General features: G+C 48.5%; 2 protein-coding genes across 2 annotated transcripts; one reads left to right on the plus strand and one right to left on the minus strand.

The window, feature by feature from the left end:
• The first annotated feature begins 228 nt into the window (after nt 1-228).
• On the plus strand, nt 229-17410 carry anapc5 (anaphase promoting complex subunit 5). Its single transcript, XM_056592777.1, has 17 exons — nt 229-716; nt 816-895; nt 985-1088; nt 1179-1419; nt 1592-1658; nt 1963-2064; nt 2417-2607; nt 2847-2928; nt 3037-3129; nt 9889-10070; nt 11515-11650; nt 11980-12054; nt 12917-13038; nt 13142-13249; nt 13576-13723; nt 13916-14078; nt 15471-17410. The coding sequence occupies exons 1-17, from the start codon at nt 519-521 to the stop codon at nt 15674-15676; spliced, it is 2298 nt and encodes a 765-aa protein (XP_056448752.1). The 5' UTR covers nt 229-518; the 3' UTR covers nt 15677-17410.
• On the minus strand, nt 4147-9175 carry LOC130384549 (zinc finger protein 445-like). Its single transcript, XM_056592778.1, has 2 exons — nt 7818-9175; nt 4147-4212 (listed from the first exon to the last, which is right to left on the minus strand). Exons 1-2 carry the CDS (start codon nt 8790-8792, stop codon nt 4189-4191), a joined length of 999 nt encoding a protein of 332 aa, XP_056448753.1. The 5' UTR covers nt 8793-9175; the 3' UTR covers nt 4147-4188.
• Nucleotides 17411-18648: the final 1238 nt, after the last annotated feature.

Here is an 18648-nt window from a genome sequence, read left to right on the forward strand (position 1 = left end):
TTTTTATTGTTATTATTTGAGTTTTGATATCTACATACTAAACAATACTTTTTTACTGTATTGTATGTTATGTTTGTGACTGTTGGCCGTGCACCTAAAAATACAATTAAATAAATCTAAAATCAATCAAATGTACATTTATATTAAATGTAATTGAACGTAAATGTTTGAAACTGAATGTTTGAATTGGTAGATGGCATATCGAGTGTTCTGCGCTCGATTGGTCGGGCTTCCGGAATGTGTGACGTATTTCAAAATGGACCGGAGGTTTTTTTTATCACATGAAATACAATGACACGAGCAAAGTAGTTGGCCTCGTATGCAGATGTATGTATGTACTTGTATGTAGATGTATTATCACATATTTTTATCCAGGTCCTTTCAATGCAAGTGGTTAAGCTTGCTGGAGCTGGTTGATGGCCAACTAGTATCTCAAGGCTGCAAACCAGATTATCTGTCATCAGATATTCGCACATCAATATTTCGTTTTATGCCAAAGAACGAGTCACTTTTAAACAATGGCAAGCGTACACGAGAGTTTATATTTCAACCCCATGATGACAAATGGTGTAGTTCACGCCAATGTGTTCGGTATTAAAGACTGGGTGACGCCGTACAAAATCTCCGTCCTTTCCTTGCTCTACGAGATGACTACTTCCAAGATCGCTCTGCAAGAAAAAAGACGGCTCAACAAACTGATTTTGCCCTTACAACAGGTACACTGCACACAGTAGGTGATATGCAAGTATTCCCAAATACTACAATGGTTCTCGTTACCTGAGTCTTTTTTTTTTTCGTTTTGGGATCATCATTAGGGTCCAGACCTGCAACTTGGACAGTTCCTTAAAACTGTAGAGGATTGTTGCCCTCAAACTGCATTCGCTGTAAAAATCAGGTAACGTTAATGTTCTCATGTAGGTGTCTCAGCTTTAGTCTTCCATCTGCTGTTTGCAGTGTGACATATGTTTTTACATTTCATCAAAGGTTGAATGAGATGGCTGATGGAGAACTTAAAGACATGGAGTTCTTCTTCACAACCCTACCTAATCCGACATTTGACTCTGAGGCATATAAAACAAGTGTTGTCGGTGAGTTTAGCATGAATCCTTGTTTGAAATGCCTCTTTAGACTCGTCTTTGTCTTTATTCCTAAAACGACCAAGTCTTCCTCTTTCCTAGGTCTGTTTATTAGACACATGCTCCTAGCCTACAACAAGCTTTCCTTTAGCCAGGTGTACAAACTATACAAGTCCCTGCAGCACTACTATCACGTTTACGACGCCAAGCCAGTCGATGGGCAGATGGGGGTGCCGACGTTTGTCGCCGAAGACTCGGATATGGACCTCACCAGTACTGAAGTAACCATTGGGGACAAGATGGAGAGGGAGTTGGACTCCCCTCTGCTTATATCAGAGCTTCGGTTAGTGATGCTTTTCATTATCAAGTTTAACATTGGCGTGACTTGATGTGATCTAAGTTATGCAAGTGTGGAGCTGAACCAAAGCTAGGAGAGTCTAAGCAGAGGTACTGTGTTAATTATGGTTTAAAGTGTACATGTTGGTTGTTTGGTTAACGAGGACTTTTTGCGTTAGAAATGAAGATCCAGTCAGCAGAGGTCCCCTCTCACAGAAACAAGCGGAATACTTTCTTGCCAAACAGGTGAGTAAGATCATGGGGGGATACAACTTTGGTTTTAACGGTGGGCTTATAAATGAGAGGGGGTGGAGGACGGACCTTCAGTTTGGGCGGGACAACCTTATGTCAGGGGTGGCTGTGATTGGGCAGATCGGTTTTGACACAAAAAAATAAACTTGAGATGGGCGTCTTGAGGTACCAATGGCTGGCTGCAAACAGAAGTAAGGGATCTAACCTGGTAAAAGCAACGTGTTGGGTCAGACTAGAGGAAGCCTATATCAGGGGTAAATAGTAAACTGCAGTTTATGAAAAACCTTCCTCCTCCAAGGCATACCTCCTGAAGAACGATGACAACAAAGCCCTGAGGCCTGCCAAGCTCCAGGAGGAGCTCAACAACATGCTAAAGTTCAACCCCGACTTCGCTGAGGCGGTGAGACTCTGTTCCGATCCACTGACCAACCCACCTCAGTTTAACACGCGTCGTTCAGGAGTTGCTGTTCTAGGTTTTTTTCGTCACATTTTATTATGAATGGACAGACTACTTTGCTGCATTACTTGGCGGCATTATCTTTTTGTTTTCTTTGTAGCATTAACTGGATTTTGAGACTTAACATATACATTCTTGAATGAAGATTGTATAAGTAGTAATATTTAAAAAATAAAGTATTAATAAAGGCATACCCTCTGTAACTGCACAGAGACTCAGCACATGATACGGTGATAAATCTTTCACTATGTCTTTAGTTCATCCTCCATTTCTTCCTCATCTTATGGCCCCCCAGCACTACCTGAACTATCTGAACAGCATGCGGGTCCAGGACATTTACATCTCCACCCACAGCCTGCTGCACTACTTCGACCGCCTCATCCTGTCCGGCAGCGAGGGCAAGAGCAACGGGGACGAGGGCTACGGGCGCAGTCTTCGCTACGCCGCGCTCAATCTGGCCAGCCTCCACTGCCGCTTCGGCCACTAGTGAGTTCGACACAAAGGGGTTCGACTCTTTGACGCGGGTTCAATCCCCAATGTCCACAGCCTACCCTTAAACGATCCTTCAGCAAGAGTTCTAACCCCTACTTGCTTTTGAATGACAGGATTCTGAATTCACTTTGGATGAACGTTTCTGCTTATGGACTAAATGGTCATGTTTAGTCACTGTGTAGTTTAAAGTGGGTCCCTTATTCACCCTCGACCCCTCTTTTATGGGCATTTAGTCAACTGGCTGACCTCGCTCTGCAAGAGGCTATCCGCATCGCCCAGGAGTCCAACGACCACGTGTGTCTTCAGCATTGCCTGGTAAAAAACAACAACAATATCCGTTATCAGTTATAAAATCTCAGTCAGGTTTTCCGGTTCTGTGGTGGTTCTTCTTCACACGTCTTTGTGTTTCGCTCCATTCTTCAGAGCTGGCTCTACACGCTGGAGCAGATGAAGGGGTCCGACAGCTCGGTGCTGACAGAGGACTCGGTGAAGATGGCCGCCCACTTCTGCCTGCCGGTAGGAAGTGAGGGTCCTGACGGGAGGGAGTTAGTGGATCTGTAGCTCAACAGATGCTGTCCTACTGTGTGTACACCTTTCTTAAAGCAGTGTGCTGTTTTGAAAATGGAGGTGGGAGGGAATGTCTGAAAGGTCGATGACTTAAAGGTCCTTGCCGTTGTTTTAATGCTTTCTTATTTAAACTGAAATACTTTCAAAAGCATCTCCATTAGCATCACGGCACACTGTGGTACATCAGAATGTACAGATGTAGGATAGTGTTAATGTGGATTCTGGTGGCAGGGACCTTGAAGATCATTTGGCCGAGCGGTCAGAGTGTTCATCATACAAACCCGAGGTTGTCTGCTTGGCAAGAAGAGGTCATTCATCCATGTCTTGCTTTAGTTTTACAAAAACCTATTGTGGAGGTGGGGCGGCGTCTGGCCTGCAGGGGGAGCATGGAGCACCGGATCCACTGGGGTGATGGGGTGATAGAGAGAGCGTCTTCCTTCTCTCTCTCTCAACCCCTGACTGAAAGACAAGCAGGCACATAAAATACACACTTCCTGATTGGGTCAAATTGCAGACACCTGTCCACATCAGACCCATCACCCCAGCGGACCCAGTGCTCCATTACTCCCTCTGCAGGGCCCCAGCCGCCGCCCCACCTCCACATACCCCCACCGCCCGACACAGGCCGGGGACCCATCCGGCCGTAAACCTACTCCCCCCCCCCCCCCCCCCGGGACGGGAGAGGAAGTCTGCCAAGACCGTCTGCGCCCCCGGCCCTGTGGGCCACCCGGGGGAAAAATTGAAAAGGCTTGCAACCGCGAGGTACCACCGGGTTGATCCTCTCGTGGCATCCTTCCTCCGGTGGAGCAATGGAGGGGGGTGTGGTCGGAGTAGAGGGTGAATTAGGGACCCAGCAGGTAGTAGCGACGGGCACCGATCGCCCACCGGATGGCGAGACACTGTCCTTCCTCTACCGTGCCTGTACCGACCCTCTCGGTCCGACAGCTTGCAGCTCAGGTACAGCACCGGACGGTCGGCCCCCTCCACCTGCTGGGTCAGGACCGCGCCCTACCCCCTATCCGACGCGTCTGCCTGGACGGAGAAAGGGAGAGCAAATAGGAGCACACAGGACGCTTCCCCACAGAGGGCTGTTTTAATAGCATCAAACGACACCGGCATGGCTCGCCCACTGGACTGTATTCTGGGGCCCTCTTCCGGGGTGTGAAGGTCGGTCAAGGGGCCTGGCCAGGTCGGAGAAGTTCGGCACAAACTGCCGATAGTAACCCGCCAGCCCCAGGAACCGCCTCACCTCCTTCTTGGTCCTGGGTCGAGGGGAGGTGGTGACCGCCGTGGTCTTACCGACCTGCTGTTGGACCTTCCCCCGCCCCAGGTGGAACCCCAGATACTGAATCTCCCTCCGCCCGATCACGCACTTCTTCGGGATGGCCGTTAGCCTGTCTCAGCGACTGAAGGACGGCAACCACCTGCTGCACATGCTGCCCCCACTCGTCACCATAGATGACGATGTCATCAATGTAGGCAGCAGCATGAGGCCGTAACACACAGTCCATCAGTCGCTGAAACGTGGCCGGGGCCCCGAAGAACCCGAACGGAAGTACCTTGAACTGGTAAAGACCGAGCGGAGTGGAGAAGTTTTTTTCTCGGGCTGCTGGAGACAACGGAATCTGCCAGTAGCCCTTCGTGCAGTCCAGGGTCGTATAATACGTGGCCATGCCAAGCCGGTCCACTAGCTCGTCGATCCAAGGCATTGGGTAGGCATCGAACTTTGACACCGCATTCACCCTACGGTAGTCGACACAGAACCGGACAGTACCCGTCCGGCTTCCCCACCAGCACGACGGGACTGCACCAGTCACTGTGGGACTCCTCGACGACGCCCAACTCTAACATTGCAGCCAATTCGCGCCGTACCACGTCTTGCTTGTTGACGGGCAGCCTGTAGGGAGGGACGTGTCCGCACCGTTAACCCGGGTTGCGTCTCGATGTTGTGAGTTATTAACGGGGTGCGACCTGGCAGGGGCAAAAAGACGTCGGCGAACTGGAGCTGCAGACTGCCCACGTCTGCTGCCTGACTCCCCGACAGATCCTCTCCTCGGCCGACCGGAGGGACAGGCCCCGGAGTAGGGACTTCGGTCCGAACTCCTCTCCCTCCGATAGTGGCGTGGCGAACGCGACCGGGACCACATCAATCCACCTTTTGAGCAGATTGATGCGGTAGATCTGTCGGGAGTCGCCCCGGTCCGGCATCACTACCTCGTAATCCACGTCCCCGACTCGCCGTGTGACCACAAAGGGACCTTGCCACTTCGCGAGTAATTTGGTGCTAGAGGTGGGCATCAGAACGAGGGACCTTATCCCCCGGTGTAAGATCGCGTAATCTAGTCCCCCCTGTCGTACAGGCGTTTCTGATTCTCCTGGGCTTGGTGCAAATGCTCACGTGACATTACCCAGAGTGAGTGGAGCTTTGCACGCAAGTCCATGACGTACTGGATTTCGTTTTTTACTGTCGCTGGACCCCTCCTTCCAGTTTTCTTTAATGAGGTCCAGGACGCCCCTGGGCCTGCGCCCATAGAGCAACTCGAACGGGGAAAACCCTGTGTACAAACAGGGTCCTCCAGTACAAACTTCCGGATCATGGACTTTAACGTCCGGTTAAACCTCTCACACAAGCCGTCCGTGGCTGGGTGATAGACGCTCATGCGGATGGCCTTGAACTTCAACAACCCGTGAAGTTCATTCATAGTGTGTGACATGAAATTGGTGCCCTGGTCAGTGAGAATCTCTTTTGGGATTCCCACCCGCGATAGGACATGAAACAACGCCTGCGCAACACTTCGCAGAGATATTGCGCAACGGAATTGCTTCCGGGTATCGGGTTGCGTAGTCGATCAGGACCAACACAAATCGATACCCCTGTGCGGAACGTTCTAATGGCCCGATAATGTCCATGCCCACGCGATCGAATGGGGCCTCCACCAGGGGAAGGGGCCGCAAGGGAGCCCTGGGGATGGCGGGGGGATTCCCCAACTAGCACTCGGGGCAGGAGGCGCACCACCTACGCACTTCCGCCCGAATCCCCGGCCAATAGAATCGAGCCATTATCCGGTTTAGTGTCTTCTCGTACCGCCATTGGGTTGTAATGCGCCGCCTGGAAAATCATTTCCCGGCGGCTCCTGGGTACCAGCAACTGGGTAACAATCTCCTCACTCTCGGTGTCACGACCCACCCGATGAAGCCTATCCCTAACGACCACAAAGTGTGGGTGAGTCAGCACTGCGTCTGGCTGTACCCTCGAACCATCAATAGCAATCACTTGGTCGAAGGCTGAGCGTAAAGTAGCGTCACGAGACTGCTCGAGGGGGAAATCGTCCACCGGTGGGAATCTCGGCGCTCGGACCTCGGGTTGAGAACCTCCCGCCTCCTCCCCCGATTCCTGATCAGCGTCGGACACCCTTGCATCGGCGCAGAACACAGCGCATGACCTACATGTCCCTATCTGTCGTGTCCGCACCCCCGTAGACTCGCTAACCGCCCCTGGAAACCCAGCCCAATCTAACCCTAGAATCAGGGGGTGCGTGAGGCTCGAACTAACCGCCGCGCCTTGACTCTATGCGTTTTCCCCCCATAACGAAATTCGATAGGGACCAAGGGATACGTGTGAACATCCCGTGTATTAGGGATGGGCACGAGTAGTAAATTCCAAACTCGAGTGATCGAAGGAATTCCTCGAGGATCAATCGAGTACTCGTTTAACCGAATCTATTTTTAGAATGCAACGCATCTGCAGCAGGAATAGGCCTGATGATGAACGGCAATATTACCAACCAGACATGTAATGCTTATTCTCCATCAAAACAGTCAGAGTTATCAGAGTTCATTATTTATTTTTGCAAACGTTCAAAACACATTTTCCTTACAAAAATAAATTTGCGTCTCACAATTTAAATCACGTCGAACCAAGGCCTGTAACAGTTTAAAAAAAACAAAAACAAAACAGGTAGCCTAATCATTGCAAATAATTTAAAGCTGCCAATAAAACAGCAGCAAATGGACTATGGAAATACTCAGCATTGTGATCTTCTCTACACGGCCGGGATTACAGCTGCGTCTTGCGGCGGTGAATATAGCCGACACACTTGGTTGCTGCGGGTCTGCTTTCCCGAACTCACCGTTGTGTTTCAGGAGCATATGTTGCCGCATAGTACTTTCTGGTAGCTCGAATTCGCTTGGCATATTTTACATTTCACCTTATCTTTATATATTTATAAGTATTTCAATTCTTCGCTGCGCTTTGCTTTAACCTCCATCTCTTAACTTTTTGAATTCTGGCGTGCCTGCACACGGCACGGAACGCGCCACACAGAAATGGATACATTTCATTTGCTTTGTGCCCAGGGCATGCGTTAGTGGCGCCGACAGAAAATTGATACATTTGCTTCAGAAAACTTTGTTTGTGTATGTGCAAACTCGAGTTTGCCTGTCCACCAACCGAGTTCATTTGTAACGAGGAGTACTCGAGCAATCGATTCCTCACGCCCATCCCTACCGTGTATACATCTCACCGAAACGCTCGATGCCTCTATCAATGCCTCGGATCGCACCAGGCGCTGATGGATCATGGTCTGCATACACCCCGAATCCAACAGCGCCTGGTATGTACCCCGCTGTACCCTCACCGGGATACAGTACGCCTCGCCGGGACCATGGAGAAGAACCGGGGCACCGGTGACGCGGACGACCTGGCCCACCTCCATCAACGGACAGTCCCGCCGAAGGTGGCCCGGCCGTCCGCACCGCCAACACGCCTCCCCTGCCGTCTGAGTGCCTGTCTGCGGGACGGGGTGGGAAGGTGCACTATGTGCCTGCTCCGGACTGGGACCCCCCCCCCCAATCTCGCCCTCGGCCCCGGGGTGGGCCTGTCCCGCTGCAGGGCTGCTGCACCGGTCCGCGGGCTCGGGATCGGCGGTCGTCGGTCCGACAGAGGGGGAGCCAGGTGGCCCTCCGATGTTGACGGCCGCCGAGAGGCTCCCGGGCTGGTGGTACCGGACCCAGGTTGATGTTCTGGTCGGAAGCCCCTCGACGAACCTCTCCAGGGCCACCTGCTCCACTATCTCCTCCGGTGTGTTTTTTTCCGGGCCCAGCCACCTCCTCGCCTGGTCCCGCAGCTGCTGGGCGTAGGTGAAGGGCCGGTCGCCGTCGTTGAAGGCCAGGGCCCGGAACCGGCGGCGTTGTTCCTCCGGGTTTAGGCCCAACCGGTCCGGGATAGCCCTGGCGACGGCGTCGAAGTCCTTCTGGGCCGCCGCTGGTAGGCTATGGGCCACGAGCTGGGCCTCTCCCGTCAGCAGAGGCAGGAGACGGTGGGCCCACTCCTGCGGCGGCCACTCTGAGACCTCGGCCACCCCCCGGAAGGTCTCCAGGAAGGCCTCTCGGTCGTCGGCCTCCCCCATCTTGGGGACATATATATGTCGCCACGGTCGGGTTACCCCGCCGCGTTCTCCGGAGCCGAGTAGCTCCCGCATGGCCTCCCGGTCGGTGGCCAAGGAGCGGGCCAGCTCCACCAGGACCTCGTTCTGGGCCAGCTGCAGCTGGGTCTGACGCTCCGCTGTTTGTGCCAGGTGTCCGGGGGCACTGGCCAATGACGATGGATCCATAATTGACTCCGCCCCACATTGGGCTCCAGTGTAACGGGTTCACCGGAGTCAGGACACATTTCTTTGTGGAAATGGAGCGAACTCCCGTTTATTTCCACTTCGGGTTAAACAAACACAAAGTCACACGAACAAAAGGACAAAGTTCAATGTTCAATCCGTCCGTCTCCTGGTCTTACAACGCTCTCTCTATCTCGCAGAGAGCGTCTTCCTTCTCTCTCTCTCAACCCCTGACTGAAAGACAAGCAGGCACATAAATACACACTTCCTGATTGGGTCAGATTGCAGACACCTGTCCACAATCAGACCCCATCACCCCAGCGGACCCGGTGCTCCATACTCCCCCTGCAGGCCAGACGCCGCCCCACCTCCACACCTGTGTTTTACTTTCTCGGTTCAATAGAAAAGCACAATGACCACTAGCCACAATGGGGGATTCCTTATGAGTATTAACACCTTGTTACCCTTAAACGGTAGGCTCATAGCCCCATATTGCAATTAATCCACAGTTTGAAGTTGTATTTGGCACTGCTTTCTCAGCATCCCTGCACAGTAAGATATATACTAAAATATGTTGCATGAAGCGCTACAATGAAATATGAATGCACCCATTTCAAATTGTTAAAAGATTGTCAATGTATTGGTCCCACTATCAATCATGGAATCCGACGTTCTCGCTCTCCCTCTCTCCAACACACTGACAACAGACCATCTGTGCATATCCCCTCTTCTCCGTGCTCATTCTGAACCACAACATGGCCATGCGTGGGAGGAAGGATTGATGTAAGCTTTTCCCTGCAGAGAAGACGGCTGGCCAAATTCATTAATATAATCAATCCTGAGTTTCCAACATCCATATAACGGATGTTTGAAATTCCACAAATTTCTATCAAATATGTGGTCTGAATCTCAATGAGTTCTTCTTGAGAGCACATTTTTAACTAAAAAGTATAGCATATAGTACCTTTCAATCCACATACACACACTTCCTTTACTACCAATGTGAATACACAGTGTTAGTTCACATGAAACAAATAATTGCACAGTTAGTATGTGCTCATCAGTCCACCCCGCTCATTAACTGCTCTCTCGTCTCCAGTACTTGGCCTCTCTGGGCATCCAGTCGCTGGTCCAGCAGGGGGCGGTCCAGGGCAAGTCAGCCCACGAGCTGATGGACGCGCTGAAGGACACGGACATCCTGCACTGGAAGCACAGTCTTTCGGAGCTCATCGAGATCAGCCTGGCGCAGACCATCTCCATATGGAGGATGTACGGCAAGAGGTCGGTACTGCCCCGCCCTCCTTCCCATGCCCCGCCCTACCTCCCTCCTTCCCAAGCCCCGCCTCCCCCCATACTATCTCTCCCTCCCGTGCTATCCCTCCCTCCCATGCTGTCCCTCCGATGCCTTCAATGGGTTGAGCCCACGACTCACATCTCAAAGCTGTTTAACAAGCCTCTCTTTGGATGTGGAAACGTTACTACTGCAATTACTCGGATACTACTTCTACTACCGCCTCATTGTATTCATGAACATGGTTACATAGTTGTGTGCAAGCGTGCCTAGTGTCCAAGCCCCAATTCAGATGTCGTTTCCAATGCAACATTATGATAAGTTACTTTTACTTTAGTTAGTTTTATGCTTATATGTCAGTGGTGATTTCTCTAAGACTGCAAGGGAAGCTCAGCTTCCCCTAAAATTAAAAAAAATGAATGGTCAAATATATACTGTTGTGTTAACATTTCATTGCGTTAGAACACGTACATCTTGAAGACGAGTTCGTTCAGGAACAGCTGCTTATCGCAGGTTGACTGACTCAATTTCCTTCTCATACATTCCCGTAGCGTCACAGTGCATTCGCCTGTTGAAGCTCAGCATTCATCCACTTCAATGGGCCCGCAACACCTTTTTTGAAGGATAAAACGTCGCCGGAGCTCTCTTTAGTCCACAGCTCAGTCCCATCGCAGATTTTGTAAGCGAGTCAAAGGCAAACTGAAACCTATTTCTTGATATTTGCTTGGCGAAACTGCTTGACAATTTTCATCATACATTTCATACACTTATACACACAATTACTTGTTTCAGTTTAACAGAATTCCCAAATGTCCTTGTTTGAGTTTAATATCGTTTCGGTAGTTGGCCATCACTTTGATTCAGGCCGCCTGAAGTATGAACTTCGTGTCCTGTATCAGATCAGGACTTGCAGGGTGAGTGCTCTGTGGTTTCTTGGTGTTTCTTAAAAACACAGTTGGACAGTGCAATGCCTCAGCTTTACAAACTGATATCATAAGTGGCAACAATTGGAGCTACATCTGCAGGGGTAGAAAGGAGCTTCTCCTGTTTAAAGCGGCTCAAGTCCTACACCCACAATGGGCCAATGCCGTTTAAGAATGCTGGCCAATGAGAGGCGATTGGTCAAGTCAAGACAGCTAGTTTGTATGACAGAGTCACAGAGCATTTCCTTGAAAGGAACGGGGAGCAGAATTTACCTATAAATAAATTGACAATTTATAGGATGTAGGCCGAAAATGAGCTTCCCCTCTTTGACAGACCAGCAGCCGCCATTGTTATATGTATATAATATAATATGTTTGATAGCAGACAAATGATGAACCTCCCTGTCTAAATGCACGTGCATGGAGGAGCCACCAGAGTGTGCCACGTGTTTGTACGGTGGTGGCCGTGTCCATGGGGTACTGATCTCAGCTCTGCTGTTTTCCTCTGCAGCACCATGGCCCAGCAGCAGGCCCAGCTGCTTCTCAACATGAGCAGTCTGGAGCCCGTGAACTTCGGCGTCACGCAGAACAACACGGAGGCCTTCGCCGTGGCTCTCTGCCACCTGGCTGAGCTGCACGCTGAGCAGGTCTCTCTCTCGCTCGCTCTCGCTCTCTCTCTCTCTCTCTCTCTTTCTTTCTTTCTTTCTTTCTTTCTTCTTCTCTCTCTCTCTTCTTTCTTTCTTTCTTTCTTTCTTTCTTTCTTTCTTTCTTTCTTTCTTTCTTTCTTTCTTTCTTTCTTTCTTTCTTTCTTTCTTTCTTTCTTTCTTTCTTTCTTTTCCTCCCCCCCCCCATTAGTGCAGCTATAAAGGAAATGGAAATAAATGCATCAGGCTCTCTCATGTATGGGCTTGTTGAGGGAGTGGGTGGAATCTCATATCTTATCAATGTTTTTGTGGTTGCATTGTTTCTGTTGTAGGGCCTCTATGGGGGCACCACAGAGATCTTCAAGCACCTCAAGGAGCAGTTTCCTCCACACACGCAACACGCCAAAGTAAGTGGAGCAACACAGACGAACCAAACAGGATCACAGTTGGGCTGAGCCAGCTGAATACAGGCTCAACGGGGGGGTTGGACTTTGCCAAGCGAAACGGCCCACCTTTTAGTTCAGACTAGGGATGGGCGTGAGGAATGGATTACTGGAGTACTCGAGTACTCCTCGTTACAAATGAACTCGGTTTTGCACATACACACACAAACAAAGTTTTCTAAAGCAAATGTATACATTTTCTGTGCGGCGCCACTAACGCATGCCGTGGGCACAAAGAAAATGAAATGTATCAAATTTCTGTGTGGCGCGTACCGTACCGTGTGCAGGCACGCCAGAATTCAAAAAGTTAAGAGATGGCGGTTAAAGCAAAGCGCAGCGAAGAATTGAAATTCTTTAAAGAAATAGGCCGTGTAGAGAAGATCACAACGCTGACTATTTCCATGGTCCATTTGCTCCATCGCAAATTACCATAGTTTTTGTTTTTTTAAACCGTTCCAGGCCTTGGTTCGATGTGATTTAAATTGTGAGACGCCTATTAATTTTTGTAAGGAAAATGTGTTTTGAACGTTTGCAAAAATAAATAATGAATACTCTGATAAATCTGACTGTTTTGATGGAGAATAAGCATTACATGTTTGGTTGGTGATATTGCCGTTCATCATCAGGCCTATTCCTGCTGCAGATGCGTTGCATTCTAAAAATAGATTTGATTAAACGAGTACTCGATTGATCCTCGAGGAATTCCTTCGATCACTCGAGTTTGAAATTTACTACTCGTGCCTATCCCTAGTTCAGAATAAAAACTGGATCCCTTTAGTAAAATCCACCTTTGTTCTGTGGTTGCTCCTTTGTGGTGTTCTCTCAGCTCTGGATGCTGTGTGACCTGAAGATCCAGTTTGAGAAGCACATGAACGACGGGAAGTACCACCTGGCCCAGCCTCTGGTCCCCGCCATCAGGGCCCAGAACAAGACAGAGGGTCTCTACAGGTACCCCAACCCCCCCCCCCCCCCACACACACACACCTGTCTGGCGTGGCTGTTCCTCCATCTGTTCACAGTGTGCAGCCTGACCAACCACCCCACCCCACAGGAAGGCCCAGGTGTTGAAGTCGCTCAGCCGCACCACGGAGGCGTACCGCATCCTGCAGAAGCTCCAGGTGCACTGTGAGAAGACCAGGTGCACCGAGACCATCATCAGGTAGGACGCAGAGGGCCGCGGGGTCTGGGGCGATATGCAGCGGGAAGTCCTCATGTTCTTTTAGGTGTGTGTGTGTGTGTGGGGGTGTGTGTGTGTGAGACTAGGCAACATGTATTTTATCAGGTAGATGTGGTGGATTTCGTTACATTATTTGTTACCATTAATATGGTTTATTTAATATGTGACATCTTTATTAGGATGCGTGTGTGCGTATTAGTATGTTTGTGCGTGTGTGTGTGTGTATATTGGTATGGTTGTGTGTGTGTATATGGGTGTGGGTGTGTGTAGTAACATCTTGGGTTGGCTGGGACCCGTGTCTCCTCCAGGGTCCTGCTCTCCACGGCGGAGCTCCACTGGGAGTCCTCAGACTTCTCCACAGGGCTTCCCCTGCTGCTGCAGGCCCTGACCCTGTCCCGCAAGCACCACCTCCAGGCCTTGGCTTCCAGGACCCTCCTCCACCTGGCCTTCACCCAGGTCTGCACCCCAACAGCAACCAATACAATAACATCCACAGTGTTATCGGTGCAAGTGGTTCAGATATAAATGTATACAATGCAAACTATCACTTTTCATGGATGCAGAGATGAAAGAGCAGAAGGTGGAATGTGAATCTCTCTCCCCCCCCTAATGTGCTGTTCCTGCATCTGTCCGGTCTCCCCTCCCCAGCTGATGTTGGGGGTCCCTGAGCAGGCGCTCAGCGTCCTCCACGAGGCCTTGGAGCCCATCCTGGCCCACGGCGGCATCATGGACAAAGGGCGCGCGCTGATGCTGGCAGCCCGTTGTCAGATGGCCCTGGTCGCCACGCGGCCCAACGGACGAGAGCAAGCAGGTGAGGACCGCCCCCTCCCCCTGCACCCCGCCCAGCATCCGCTCAGGCTCTTGTTTCACAACAGTTTTATTTATAGGATCCGGTAGCAGCTAGCGGAATGGGCTTATGGCAACCAACTGAGAAACTCTCAGAACTCGCGTTCCAAAGGCCACGGTAGCCTGGGCTGGCCTGTATTGTGGCATGCACTGGTAGGAATTTCCATTTTGCAAAAGAAATTTTTTATTTGAATCGCACCAAGGGGGATTTTCTAGCTTGCAAATAGATCAGTTTAATCAATCACAATCAGGTATCTTTTGCATAGTCACCAGTGATATTGTACATGTTGTAGGACATAGTGGAGGTGGCAGCCTGTTCACGTTTTTCGACACGAAGACCTGACTGCATCCATTGTGGTAAACTACATTCAGAGACCTGTCGGATCAGATCGCTATCTGTGTATTGTTCATTCATCTTGATTGCAATCGGCGTAAGTGTGGACTTTCATGGCGGTGCTCGAATAGAAGTTGATGAAAGGAAGGTGTCATCAACAGTGTTGGGCAAATTACTTAAAAAAAGTAATTAGTTACAGTAACTAGTTACTTCTCTGAGTTACTTTTTTTCACTAAAAAAGTAACTCAATTAGTTACTCGTACAAATTATAAAAGTAACTTGTTACTGTGTAAAGTAACTATTGCATTACTTTCAAGTACATTTTTAAATGATCAAATGTGTGAAATAACTACCGCTGATTGGCTTACCTTGACAAGTTCATCTACCCAATCGTTATCATTAATGCGATTGTCTCGTGCCTTCTAACCAAGGAAGAACAGTAAAGAGAGAGAGAGATCTAGTGGGTCTGGGGAAAAAACTGCTTAAATTATAGTATACTCATATATATATATATATGTAATTATGTATATATATATTTTTTTTTTTTCATAATACTATTTACGTTAAATGACTCTGTAAAATTTTCAAAAACTAGACTGGTGTGGGGAACCCCTCGTGGTTTGCATGGTCTAATAATCATATATGATTATGATAAAAAACAAAATGGAAAATCACAATGATTATGATGAAAAAAAGGGTAATGACGAAAAACCAAAACCTCACACACATCGTCATCATAATGATTATGACAATTTGTTACCCACGTTGAACCCTGTTTTCTGTAATGGTTGTCTCTCATTGATAAAACTTGGTAAAGTCTGATAGTCTGTCGCGCTTTTACTGCGAACCTTGCAGGTTTCCTCGCGAGTGCGTTTCCTGGGTAGACACATGGGTAGACACAGCCTAAGCCGGATGCATGGGTAGACACAGCCTAAGCCGGATGTTTCTAGTATGTAAAACTGGTTCCTCCTGATTTCTCACACTCTGATGGCACTCTTCTCCTCTTCCTCCTGTCAAAACCAGCCGTGGCCATCCACACTCTGGACGAGGCCGCCTCCTACTTCTCCACCCTCAACTGTAAGGAGCGGCTGCGGGACGTCCGCTACCTGCAGGCGCGTCTCCACAGCTCGCTGGGGCAGACCGCCCAGCGCAACCGCTGCGCCATGCTCTTCCACCTCCTGGACCGCGAGCTGCAGACCCCCAGGGCGCCCACCGACATGAGGCTCTGACCCCCGGCTGCGAAGACCGCACCCTTTGCATCTGTGGACTAAAAGATAGAATGTATCTGCCGAGCCCTTGGTTCGTTTGTTTGTGAGGATTGAATGGTTTTTTGTGACTAAAACATATACATCGATTCAATACACGGCTTATGAATTTATGTATTGTTTCATCTCCATTTGTGTTACACTAGTACACTACCTTAAGTGCTTCAGTCTATTTCCAACCCGGTATTTGTGTATAGGACCGCTAGATGGAGATCTTGTCCTATCTTCCTCAGCTCCGTGTTTCTTACACTCTGGTTAATGTTGCTTAGTACACAGTGTTCACGTTAGCCGGCTATAGCCGGACATTGGCCGATTGCACGCACCCATGGCCGGTATAATATAATGTAAGCTGCCCACATGTCCGAGAAAAAAAGAAAGAAGTTCGCATTTATGTATGAATTAATCAGTAGCATATGAAAACCAGTAGCGGTTCCTGGCAGAGCTCACCAGGGAGGCATACACGAACGTGCATTCATGAACGTGCTCAGTGCACCCGCATGTCACTCAGTGGCCACGCTATTGAACGCTGATTGGCTGTCATCACGCAAAATTCGCGTCAAAGTTTAAATATTTCAACTCGAGCGAATTTGCCGCGGCACAAATCCTCGTGAACGCGCTCGCCTGTGCACGGCGAAAGTGTGGCGCGACAAATCAAAACTTGTCGGCAGTTTTCTCTCGCGAAAAATTCGGCCGATACGCGTCTCGCCAGTACAATCCCCTTGTCCAGTGTTCCTGCGGAACGAGGCTTTTCTCTCCAAAACAGGATTAAAACATCTATCAGAAACCGCCTAGCTAAGGAAAAGGTGACGAGGCTGATGCGCATATCGAGCCTTGGGCTGGGGCTGAAAGAATTCAACTTTTCGCAAGCAGCGGAGCACTTCAATGCCATGAAGTTGCGCCGAAAGTAGCCTGCAAGTAGGCCTATTGCAATTATCGAATTAATTATTTTTTACCCGTTTACCATTTTTTGCCGAGAATGGCTGTTATGTTTTTTTGCCTAGGCTAATTTAATAAATGGCATTTATTGAAGCAACTTAGTTTGTGTCGTTTGTCGTTTAAATGTGGACTTTGTGATTATTTAATTATTAGTGAATAACGTCCAGAAGATATCCCAAATGTCCGTTATTCTGGAATAGTGTCGGACATTTGTCCGCCCAAGAAAAAGTCTAGCGTGAACCCTCTTAGTACCACCCCAGCTGACCCTGGACCCACAGTCAGTATCCTCACCTCCCAGCCCGTAATCCAAATCAGAATAATCCCTTCATCTCAAACTGACTCACTCCCGACCGGTTCAGAGCGGGATTGTGATTACAAACCCGTATCGTTCATGTTGAACACGCCCGGGCCTGTCCAACACGAGGGAAACACAGCCGGCATGCTGCCTTATCAGGCCGCGTCAGTTGGCCGGCGCTGGGTGATGAATGAGGGTGATATCTCTAATCGCAACAAGATGGATATGTTCTGGAGTGCTGGATGATTCCTGTGACCCTCGCTGAATACTGATGAAGACGGTTCTGTTTTTGCAGAACAGGACAACGTTCTCTCTTCACGGTCACATTATAATCTGATCGTCTGGAGGTAACGAGACATGATGGTATTTCATCTGAAGTGTGAAACAAATTCATTCTGAACAGATTTTCGATATTTTGGCCTGGAATGAATTTCTCAAATATCTTTTAGGAAATATATTATAATGGAAACTAGAAAATGCAGTGAGTGCTGTAGTACAAAGTGTGGTTAATTATTTTTTTTTAAAAAAGCCATAGATTAAGACACAAAGAAACGTTAAATTACTTCAATCAAATTAAGAATTTTAACAAAAGTTCAAAAGTCTAAATGGAGTAAACATGCACACAATCTAAGAAAATGTAAATGGTTGGAAACAAATAAAGTGACAGCTGAATGAAAAGCGCAAAGCATTGCTAGTGTGTGTGTGTGTGTGTGTGTGTGTGTGTGTGTGTGTGTGTGTGTGTGTGTGTGTGTGTGACCTATTGGATGGAATTCAACTTGGTTGCTAAAAGTTGCACTTTGGGCAATTAGCATAAATAGGCAATTAAGGCGAGACACAACAGGTGAATAGGGTAAAAAATAAAATGGATACCGTTATGAAACTTTCCGAGTTGATTACCTATATTAAGATGAGAAAGAAATGTATTGCATGTTTTTTGTATTTTAATTTTTACATATGCAAATGAGGCCATATCTCGTTAAATATGCTCGTCTTTGCATACACACAAAATCCGATCGTGTGATAAAGCCAGGCTCAAAATTATTTTTCCAAGGGGGACTGAGTTGGTGAAAACCTTTAAGGAACCTTGTAAGGATTTACAGTATTGACACATGAGAGTCTAGACCATTGCTTCGGTGGTCCAGTCTCTAATCGACACGATTTTACGATACAAGTTATTGTTTTATTGATCAGGCTATGATATTAGATAAGAAGCTTTTACTTTTCATTCATCTATTTAGTCCAGACACTGAATTTCACGGTCACTTGCTATTGTACTCTCCACTTGATCACTACTCCCACTGTGAATGACAATACCTCTTACATCGACATTTCCATCTGGAGTTGAACTACAAACTACATGCGGATAAAAAGTGCAGGATAAAGGTATGTAAGGCCTAGAAAAAAAAAAATTTTGGTTCCGGTTTCCGACCGACCCTGTCAATATATGTGCGACCCAAATTATTTTATGAGCTTTAAAAAAAAAAAAAATGGTGCCCAGCAGCGAAGTACGGGATCATCTACCATTTTTTTTATGCAAAATATAATTACATTTTGGTACAGCACCTCTTCATTCTGTACAAGGATGAGCGAATTTTCTCGTTTTTAAATGAAAACAACCTACCTATCATTCGCTGCCGCTGGAAAAAATAAAATAAATTCCCTACCTACCCATGACCTCAACTGACAACCAACAGGAACCAAACTT

This window comes from Gadus chalcogrammus, chromosome 6 (assembly GCF_026213295.1).
Source record: "Gadus chalcogrammus isolate NIFS_2021 chromosome 6, NIFS_Gcha_1.0, whole genome shotgun sequence".
Lineage (NCBI taxonomy): Eukaryota > Metazoa > Chordata > Actinopteri > Gadiformes > Gadidae > Gadus > Gadus chalcogrammus.

Bases quoted from the DNA above. Each gene is read 5' to 3' on its own strand.
- anapc5 (XM_056592777.1), top strand. From the start codon at position 519: ATGGCAAGCGTACACGAGAGTTTATATTTCAACCCCATGATGACAAAT. The intron at 1,659-1,962 runs GTGAGTAAGATC...TCCTCCTCCAAG, and splicing joins AATACTTTCTTGCCAAACAG to GCATACCTCCTGAAGAACGA. The intron at 2,608-2,846 runs GTGAGTTCGACA...ATGGGCATTTAG, and splicing joins CACTGCCGCTTCGGCCACTA to TCAACTGGCTGACCTCGCTC.
- LOC130384549 (XM_056592778.1), bottom strand. From the start codon at position 8,792: ATGGATCCATCGTCATTGGCCAGTGCCCCCGGACACCTGGCACAAACA. The intron at 4,213-7,817 runs GTGAGGGTACAG...TTCTCCGTCCAG, and splicing joins GCGAGGCGTACTGTATCCCG to GCAGACGCGTCGGATAGGGG.